At 43.5% G+C, this 10,236-nt stretch overlaps 2 protein-coding genes across 5 annotated transcripts; both read right to left on the bottom strand.

Annotated features, from left to right (window-relative positions):
- Positions 1 to 907: 907 nt before the first annotated feature.
- On the bottom strand, positions 908 to 1,776 carry LOC119277449 (heavy metal-associated isoprenylated plant protein 45). Its single transcript, XM_037558730.1, has 3 exons — positions 1,650 to 1,776; positions 1,464 to 1,539; positions 908 to 1,355 (listed from the first exon to the last, which is right to left on the bottom strand). Exons 1-3 carry the CDS (start codon positions 1,653 to 1,655, stop codon positions 1,231 to 1,233), a joined length of 207 nt encoding a protein of 68 aa, XP_037414627.1. The 5' UTR covers positions 1,656 to 1,776; the 3' UTR covers positions 908 to 1,230.
- LOC119277448 lies at positions 908 to 4,764 on the bottom strand. Of its 4 annotated transcripts, none has more exons than XM_037558726.1 (3): positions 4,471 to 4,764; positions 1,650 to 4,078; positions 908 to 1,539 (listed from the first exon to the last, which is right to left on the bottom strand). In XM_037558726.1, the coding sequence occupies exon 2, from the start codon at positions 3,913 to 3,915 to the stop codon at positions 2,371 to 2,373; it is 1,545 nt and encodes a 514-aa protein (XP_037414623.1). In that variant the 5' UTR covers positions 3,916 to 4,078; positions 4,471 to 4,764; the 3' UTR covers positions 908 to 1,539; positions 1,650 to 2,370. The 4 variants fall into 4 exon arrangements, with proteins under 4 accessions (XP_037414623.1, XP_037414624.1, XP_037414625.1 ...); XM_037558727.1 differs by having other exon boundaries at positions 1,650 to 3,936; XM_037558728.1 differs by having other exon boundaries at positions 1,650 to 3,929.
- Between the last annotated feature and the right edge of the window lie 5,472 nt (positions 4,765 to 10,236).

The raw sequence follows: 10,236 nt of genomic DNA, 5'->3' as shown, positions 1-10,236 counted from the left end.
GTGGCTAGTCTAAGACTAGCCATAATGGGTAGTAACATAAGGCATGTTACTACTCTATGTTACTACCTCTATAGTGGGGAGTAACATATGTGTGATAACATGCCTTCATTTATGAGGCTATAGACTCATCTTGCCTTAATATGTGTGATGTTACTCATACTAGGAGTAACTAGATATGTTACCACATGCCTCTCTTTCTTCATTTATTGCTTGCCACATCATCCATTTTATCTAGATATGTGTGATGTTACTATCTATGTTACTCCCATTGTGGGTAGTCTAACTTGTTGTTGCTAAGGCTAGCCATAGTGGGAGTAACTTAGGTAGTAACTTAACACATCCCAAGACAATTTTGCTTATGTGGCAAGTATTTAATGAGGAAAGAGGTGCTTGTGGTAACATAATATGTTACTGTAACATAGCACTTCCCGAGGCAAAATGAGTCTATGAGATAATAAATAAAGCAATCTATGATACTACTACTATGTTACTTTGCACTATGTTACTTTGCACTATAAATAAAGCACACTTTATTTGATGAGTTAGCACCTAAAGTCTTTCATGCATTGGTCAAATTGTTTCATTTAAATGGTTTGCCTAGGTTCTCGCGCTTGATATTGGTTTTTCCTGGGTCACCAAAGTACTCTCTCTCCCCTCCTTAAATGTTGTGCCATGTCATTTTTTTTTACTTATGTGGCATGCTTAGCACCTGTCCACGGTGAAGCACTGGGAGGGGCCTTACGATGCAACTGTATCTGTATGATTGCTGAATGGATAAGGCGTGGCATGGTTCCTTCCAGGTAGCCACCAAAGAAGATGGGAATAGCTAGTATCAACCAATCAACGTTAGCACGGTCAGCCAGTCCAGCTGAGACATATCTGTTCGTTAAGATGAAAACTGAAAGTCTGAAACATATCACTCTTTTCATACATATATTCCCCGTGAAAACGTACAAAAATTGGGTTCATCCTCTACAAGATTTTGCCATGAGTACAGATGAGCTAACCCAACACGACGACGCCGCGGTCAATATATGATCAAGCGAGGGAAGAACCAACATCTAGCAGTTCAAAGAAACTCACCACAATTACCCGATCTGCAGTACAAATAGCTCCTGATATCCCATGGTAAATACAGTAACTAGCTAGCTAGCTGATTCCGTGCGCTTTAGTCTTCGCCCCAGCAGCACTATGTTACCGTCTGTTCCCTCTTCCTCTGGGCTCTGTTCTTCACTCGCCCCAGTAAGTTACCGTCTTCCCGATCTTCTGCAGAGCCTTCACCACTTCCTCCGGGGTGATGTTCCCCGTCACGGTCACCTTGTTCGTTTCTTTCTCGAGCTGGTAGCTCTCCATGTCTGCACATACGCACGCACAAACCAGGTTAATAATTAATCATATACAGATATACTGCAAGTATGGAAAGTGAGACTGTCTTTTGTCGAGTGGGTCAGAGGCTTTGGAACCATCGATCGTCTTGATCGCCTTCTTGATCGACTTGATGCACCTGTCGCAGTGCATCCCGACCTTGAGCTCCACCACCTGCCAGCATCCATCCATGAAATCAACTTTCCATGTCCATAAGCACAGTAGTTCTTCGGATACATACATACATACTGTTGAATAAACAGAAGATCTGACCAGTAACTTACAGCCATGGCTTGGCTTCCCGGCGAGCAGAACTGAACAGGAGACTGCTACTGTGGAGGTGCAGCCACCACTTACTTCTCGGAGAGCTCGGGAGTAGAGAGGTTTCAGTCTCTGTATCCTGGAGCTTATATAATGCGTCTGTACCTTTCTCATTTCTACAAGCAACGGCAAACTTTTGTTCTCCACCGTGAATGACAAAGCACACAGCATCGGTTCGCTTTAAAGCTGTCATCGTGAAGGCAGGGCATTGGAGCATTTCTTTCACACTTGGAGAGGGACTCTACAGGTTGCCCAAGGCTACCATGAAACGCGCAAGAATCCACTTTTGAACTGGCTCCAGCTAAATCTTTCTGAAGTTACTGGAACACACTAGCTGACATGGTACATTATTCTTTAACCAGAGGCTTACACATGATTTCATATTTCATCATCATCGTCATAGTAGGTGCCTCTCAAAATAATCAAGAGAGACTTTCTTCTTCTTCTTCTAGTAACGTGCAATACGAAAAGAATCAATGAAAGATGACATCTGTTGGAGTGTCAAGGTAGATGATCTGAATAAAACTGGACTAAGTAATGACTGACGACCTAAAGTCCTGTGCAGAACATGACAAACCAGGAGCATAACAATGTCAAAATGGTGACATCGATCACGAAAAGCAAGAATCTATCCGTCAGCTTTCGCATTAGTATACAGCATCAGTCACCATCCAATAGCTGCGGTCAACTTTGGAGCTGGACGCTACTGCCATTTGCAACAATTTCTTCGTCGCCGGCTTGCCTCTGCCGTCCAGACTCTACCACCGGCTGGACGGGCGGGATCATCTCGCCGTCCACCGCGAGATGGACGGCAGCATCGATCCCCTCGTGCATCCCAACGCAGACCGGCACGTCCGGCCCTCGCTCCGGGTCACCGCCGTCCACCAGCTTCCCGTAGAGACCGCCGTCGTCCCTCAGGCCGTACAGGTTCGCCGTGCGCACCTCCTGCGCGAGCGCGCACGGCCAGCAGAGCAGCCACTGCGCGTAGTCCGTCAGCGACGACGAGCCGCAGCACCACCTGCTCCGGGGCAGCCCGAGCCGCTTCCTCATCTGGATCCTCCAGAAACCGCCGTACAGGAGGCCGAGGAAGCAGAGCACCACCCCGGCGCCGCCGAAGGCGTCGCTGAGGGCGTAGTCGTGGATGCTGAGCGCCGTGACGTTGAACACCCACAAGGGCGCGACGCACAGCAGCAGGAACATGGCGGTGTGCATGTACATGTTGCCCAGCCCGAGCCGCTCCATGTTCCAGCCGAACACGCAGAACGTGCACAGGAACGACAGGTAGCACGCCGCCGGGTCCTCGCCGCAGTCCAGCAGCTCCCCCGCCCACATCGGGTTGCCGACAGCCGTCGTTTCTTCCGTCGATTCTTCGGCTCCGGCTGAGTGGAGCTGCTTGGCCTCTTCGCAGGAGGCGGCAGCGACGTCGTCGTCTCTGCCTAGAGGGCTGTACACCATATGAGCGCCGGCGACGACCGGCGCGGCGACGCCGAGGATGAAGAAGAAGTTCTCGGCGAACTCGGAGCGTGACCTGCTTGGGTAGCCCCAGTAGAGGCTGCACTCCATGTACTGCGAAATGCATGTAATGTGGAGGAGGGCCACCACGAAGGACATGTGCGCTCGCTCGTTGGGACGGCGGGCGCCATTCTTGCAGTACACCTTTCTTACCTCGGCGGCGTCCTCCGGCTGCCACCGGCAGAGGAGAACGAGGTGGTGGACGAGGATGGGGTGCTGGTAGATGCTCATGAGCGTGAAGAGCGCGTTGAGGATCTGGTTGTCGATCTCTATCCAGTGGTGCCTCAGTGCCCTGGAAGGGAATGCCTTGTTCAGCAGCCCCAACAGGAGCAGCCCAAGCATGGCGCCGGCGGCGGCGACGCAGAGCAGCCAGATGAGTAGGGCGATGTTGAGGGGATGCTTGAGGTGGTTCTTGCAGATGGCGAGCAGTGAGCTCCAGTCGACAGTTCTGATGAAGTGGACATGGAGGTAGCGGTGGACGCCGATCGATGGCAGCTGAAATTTTCCCAGTGGCGCGCAGACGTTGATGTCCTTCAGCCATTGCACTGAAGGCGTTGCTTTCAGGAAATCCAGAAGCCTTCTCTCGTGTTGGTGTTCCCCTTGCATTAGTCCGTCGTGAAGGGTAGGGACTGTGATGTGATATTCAGTCAAAATTGGTGGATTTGCATCTGAATTTGGTATGTCTTCTATGTCTTCCTCGGCAACAGTGTTACCCATTTCTGTATGTGTGACTGAAATCTGTATTATTGGTTGAGCAGAGACAGAGGATGATGAACTTGAAGCTGTGAGCTAATGGAATTGAAGTGTTCTTTCTGCTATAAAAGTAGTTAAAATGACTCTGGATTTCTGGCATCAAGTAGGATGAGCATACTAGTGGAACCTGAAATATGCATGCGAGATGAAGATTTTGATATAAATCCAGTGATCATTTCAATGTACTCTAGCAAATTCTCCAAAAGTACAGTTAGGCTAGGCCACGAATATTGTTCTGGAATAATATGTTAATCATCAGAGCATGTTCACTGGACACTATGATCCAGAAGTGCGAAATTTTGCGTTTCAGAAATCCTTAGTCAGTTCTGCACAAACTAGGGAAATCACCGGAATGTATGAGATTTCTTTAACGAAAAAATGTTTCCTCTTCTGAACCTCAAAAGCATAGGCACAAAAGGACCCGCACCAAATCAAACAGCCGCCGCTAAATGATCGTCCAATTCATAAGCGTCCCCTAAGAACAGAGGAGCACACGAATTATAGCAAAACTGAACATACCTCTTAGGAGGAGAAGCCGATCGAAGGAAAATCCCCAACCGGATAGAGGATCACCCAGGAAGAACTGGACAAAAAGCCGCTCGATTGATCATCCGAATCCAGATCGCAGCAGGCGCGAAGGATCCTGAATGAGGGGGGAAGCGTGGGACCTCCGATGAACTGGTTCTGTTGAGTGTAGGGGAAAGCGGCCGGCAGGTTAGTTGAAGTACGGGGTATCTGACCCACACCAACGGGACAAAGGTCTTTCCTTGGTTTGGGAGCAAAAAGGACTTCATCGCGAATAGTATAGCAGTCAGTCTTGACTCTTGACTCGTCGTCAGTAGCGCGCCGCTCCGACGGGACTCGAGGAAGCGCTCGGCTTGGTGCGCCCGGCGGAACCAGTCAAGCTTGGAGGCAATGGCGATACGACACAATATGCTCCCATGCTGGTTGAAGCGTGCAGCCTGTTCCTGCGTCGGTGGCTCGTGATGCGACCCACGGAGCAATGTTTTTTTCTCGTGGGATAAAAATCGGCGAGCGTTGGAAACACAAGGAGCGATTTATTTATTTATTCTTTTTGAGAAAAGAGGCCTCCTTTTTTTTTTCCCTTTTTTCTTTTTTTTAGAAAAGGCCTTGATGGCTAGCTTTAGTAATATCAAATAACACTTACGTCGCCTGCTAATAAAGGAATGATAAAATGGGAAGGCGAGTCCAACCGCCTGACGTCGCCTGCTAATAAAGGAATGATAAAATGGGGAGGCGAGTCCGGCCACACAGCCGGTGGATCAACACGTCCTGTTGAGCTAGCGTATGAGCAATCATATTCGAATCTCTATAAAAACTTTCCCAAAATCTTCCAATAAACTTAGACAATCTTCAAGAACTGGGGCTGCCACCATTGAATGTCCGGTATTATAGTTTTTTTTGCAGGTCCGGTATTATAGTTTAATGCTTCGACAACAACCAAGTTATCCATTTGCATAACAATGGAATTGCATCCAATGCTTAGGACCAGCTTCAGTCCTTCAACTACTATAGCAGCCTCAGCTGAAACAACATCTGAAATATTTTCCAATTTCGCAGTTGAAGCTCCCATAAATAAACCTCTATTATCACGAAGGACTGCACCACAAAAATCCACGTGATCATCTTTTGAAAAAGACGTGTCCACATTTAAGGCGTGTTGTCCTGTAAGCGAATTCCTCCAACGATTACTTCTCAGCATGACAGCGGGTTTCCCAGATGCTCTAACAAAATTCAGATAGAGAGCTTGTATGGCACTACTTGTTCGGACACGCGACTAAACATCTTCATCTTTGACGATCAGGCGCCCCTGCCACCATATGTACCAATAGGTAATAGCAACCATCAGGTATTTGTACAATGTTCATGTATTGCTTCTGAAAACTCGGGTCACACAAGATGGTCTCAATTACTTCTGTTCCTGAACTTTCCACTATTCCTGCCACATCTAGTATTCATGTAGACCAAGGGCCCTCCAAATCTCCCCGGCCCATCCACACTTGAACAGTGTATGGGTCACATCTTCCGCATGAGTTTTACAGATTGGACATTGATCGGAAGTAGCGATGTGCCGGTTTGCAAGAATACACTGACATGGGATGGCGTTATGTAGGCAACGCTAAAAGAATATCTTCACCTTTCCTGCAACTTCCAAATTCTAGAGTTCCTTCCAAAGGGTGAGGTCCTGCCCCTCCAATGCCCGATGGATTAGTATAGTTACCTGCATAGCTTTCCTCCCACTGCTTGTAATAAGCTAATCGGACACTAAAAATACCAGACTTTGTCAGATGCCAAGTGAAAAAATCTTTTGTATGTTGTTGGTAGGCAGGAATCTACAGAATGCGCTCCGCATCAAGATGTCAGAAATTGTCCCTAACCAACCTTTCATCCCAATGATCAGAAGCATGATCAATAAACTTGCTAACTCTAGTAAGTAAACAGTTGCCATGGTTTGTAATAATCTTTCTGTTTGAACTATTAGGGATCCAACAATCCCCCCATATGTTTATTTTCAAACCATTTCCAACCCTCCGGATACAACCTTTTTTGAAGGTTTGAATTCCTACCCAAATACTTTGCCAAACATAGGTTGTGACAAACACTAATAGCTTGAAGAGATAGTGGGAGCATCATGACACACCTTGACTCCCATTAAATTTCCCTCATCCTCTTCATGGGAAATAAGAGCGGGAAGGCCTTCGGCACAAAGCAGAGAAAGATAAGGGGATAGGAGATCCCCTTACCGAAGTCCTCTGGTTGGCTTAAAAGGAGCAGTTTCATTGGGATTAAATCTCACCTTATATTCAACCGAGGAAACACAAGCCATAATAAGATGGACCCATCTATCATCAAAACCCAACTTAGTCAAGATTGCCTTCAAAAACACTCATTCAACACGGTCATAAGCCTTGTGCATGTCAAGTTTGACCGTGCATGATCCAACTTCCCTTTTTTCGTCATATGCAAGCACTCATAAGCTAGAACAACATTATCGGTAATGATGCGACCAAGGACAAAAGCACTTTGATTCTCACTAATGATCTCTGGAAGAAACACTTTCAAGCTTGCAACCAACATCTTAGCAATCACATTATAAACCACGTTACACAGATTGATTGGCCTAAAATGAGAAACTTTCTTCGGTGTTTCAACCTTTGGAATTAAGACTATCATTGTAGTATTCCATCCTTCTAGGATTAGACCAGAGTTCACTGCAGCAAGACCTTCTGTTACCAAATCATCTCCAACAAGATGCCAAAATTTCTTATAAAACACCGCATGTAGGCCATTCGGTCCTAGTGCTTTTAGGTCACCGATGCTAAGCAAACCGCATTTCACTTCTTCCTTTGTATAGGGGGACAAAAGCGCATCGTTCATATAAGATGTTACCTTTGGTTTTACTTTATCAAGAGCCTCAACATTCGGCTCATATACTTCCGATGTAAAAACATTTTGAGAATACTCTTCAATTAAACTCCTCATCGCCTCATTATCTTCCTTCCATGCCTCATGCTCATCCATGAGCCTGCGAATATGGTTCCACTTTCTTCGTTGTAGCAAAATTGTTAAAAAAGTTTGTATTTCTTCTGTCCTCATACGTGAGCCAATTTGCCCTGCTATGCTGCACCCAGTAAATCTCCTATTTCTCCATGGTTTCTTCAATATCAATTAACAATTTTCTCTGCCAAATCATCAGTAAGTGGCCCCAATCGCAAAGTTTCCAACTCCTCCTTAAGTTCTTTGAGCCGGCGTTGCAGAAAAGAGGGCACCCTTGGCCTTGATAGTTTCTCTTTTTTTTCACTTCTGGTACAACTCCCTAAACACATCAACGGAGAAGATCTCTCCATACCCCTTCATAATAAAGGATAGGATGGTCATTTTCACAAGTACGTCGCCCGCCGAAATGTATACGTACGCAAACTCTCTTTGTGTTGGGCCGGCCCATTTTACCTTTTCTTTTCTTGTTAACCTATAAGAAGGTGTTAGGATGTGACTCAAACCCGCGACGTCCTCATTTAGTGTATGACACAATAGCCAACCACACAACTCACTTCATGCAAATAGTTACATCACTATTATTTCTTTTGTTTGTGTTGCACAGAACGAGGAGGTCATTGTTTTTCCTTTTTTTCTGGTTTCATTCGGCCGAGGAGGTCGCGGGTTTACTTTTTTTTTTCATTTTTCTGGTTTTTTGCCCGGTTTTACTTCTTTTATTATTTTTCCATTTTCCTTTCCTTCTAGTAAAATTCATGAACTTTTTCAAATCAATGATTTTTTTAATCCATGAACTTTTTTCAAATCCACTAACTCTTTTCAATTTTCACAAACTTTTTTCCCAAAATCCTTGAACTTTTTCAAAGTTGATGACAATGACCGATTCACTTCACCTAGTGCATTTTAAAACCTAACCATAAAATACCGAACCAAGCACAAATTTATGGTTTATATGGTTAACGGTATGAGATTTCTATAGCAGTTTGAAGTTTGGTTTATTTGGTATATACCGAGAAAACTGACAGTAAACCAAAGAAAAAATAAATTCATTTTTTATGCTACACAAGAGTGTACACAACACCCTGAGAAACCAAGGCCGCATCTAACATGATTTTGCAGCAAATTTGTTGAAATTACTGCATTTCTTAAATTTCTCCATGTCTCCAAAAAAATTCACATGTCCATAATATATTGATTTTGCGATGGGGTTTTAAGTAAATTTTCCACATGTCCATGATTTTTCATGGACACTCCTACTCATTTTGTTTTGAACATCTAACATAATTTTGTGTGTATTTTTTGCATTTTTTATGACGACAGGCAGTTTTGCCATCCTTTCATAACTTTTCTGAAGACTAGCTTTTCTCCTGCAATATGTCTATATGTAAATTGCCACTTAAGTCAACTAAACAATATGCATTTAAATGTTCAGGATTTTTTAATGAATTTTGGGTCCTAAATCATGGTCATTTCTTTAAGTTGATTATGTTTGCATTCACATGGCAAATGTGTGAACTTTTCTCTCTCTTGTCATAGAGCAGTTTCGTGATATATCTTGTTCACCATACCAGGTTTACTAAAGAAAAATCATTCACTCACATGGAAAATCATGTCATGATCGCATGGCAAATTATGGTGTGACTCCACGATGAAATAAGATAAATTTTGGCCATATCATGATCATTTTTGTTGTCATGTGAACTAATTTTTAACCATGAAAATTAGTAGTTTTTTTCCTGTGTTGGTCACATGATGGCTTTAAGATGGTGGTGGGTTTGGACCATGGCAAATTTTTATTTGGACCATGGCCTTTCTAATACTTTGTGGCATGGTAGTTTTAATTTAGGTACCATGGAAATTTTACTTTTTAGAGGATGGAAAATTTACAATTTACAGAGGATGTCAATTTTATAATTTAGATCATGGCAAATTCGATTTACGTAGCATGGAAATTTTACTTTCAGATCATGGCAATTTTATTAATTAGACCATTGCAAAATTACTAATTCCACGATGTTAGTTTTATTCGTGGCATGGCAATTTTTATTCTTAAGGCCATGACCAAATTAATAATTAGACAATAGCACTTTTTATTATTTTAGACCATGCAATTTTATTAATTAGACCATTTTGTAGCTTATAAATTTGTCATGTTCCCATGGAAAATTCTCAAATTATATTAATGGCACCATGTTTTGTTTTGATAGAACAACTTTCCCAAAAAAAGCAAGTACAATTGGAAAATTCTAAAGTTGTCACCTTTTTTGTTTTAAAGAACACAATTTTTGAATTTGCAAGCCTTAATATAAAGAACAAAAATCCTTTTGAAAGTGAATCTGCAATGCCATAAAATTATTCAAAGGAAAAATATATTTGCAATCTTTTTTCCAAAGCACAAAATTCTTGTTTGAATGTGAATATGCCCTGCCATAAAAAGCACAGCTGAAAAATATGGAGTTGCATTGGTCCAGTACCTACTTTTTGCTAGCAAAATCATACACAAAAAAGTACATTGCCATGGTGTACTAATATTAGTCTTGTTTTTCAAATATCATGATTTTACTTGTTTTTTAGAAATGACGGAATGTTTATGTAGCTTTGTGGCATTACTATCGTTATATATCATGGCAATTGCGTGTTATCCCCCCCCCCCCTCTTATGGTTTTTTTCTTCTAAATAATTGTCCTATCATTCATCATGGCAAACATGTTGTGATGACATGTGCGAACCATCTTGAGGGGATCAAGAAGAGGGGTCTAGAGGGGGGGG

The sequence above is a fragment of the Triticum dicoccoides genome, chromosome 3B (assembly GCF_002162155.2).
Source record: "Triticum dicoccoides isolate Atlit2015 ecotype Zavitan chromosome 3B, WEW_v2.0, whole genome shotgun sequence".
Taxonomy (NCBI): Eukaryota; Viridiplantae; Streptophyta; class Magnoliopsida; order Poales; family Poaceae; genus Triticum; species Triticum dicoccoides.
This window is presented reverse-complemented; position numbering and strand designations above follow the sequence as displayed.

Excerpts from the sequence above, each read along its gene's own strand:
- LOC119277449 (XM_037558730.1), bottom strand. Across the intron at positions 1,356-1,463 it reads GGCGATCAAGACGATCGATG|ACATGGAGAGCTACCAGCTC; the intron begins GTTCCAAAGCCT and ends GCGTATGTGCAG.
- LOC119277448 (XM_037558726.1), bottom strand. The coding sequence starts at position 3,915 with ATGGGTAACACTGTTGCCGAGGAAGACATAGAAGACATACCAAATTCA.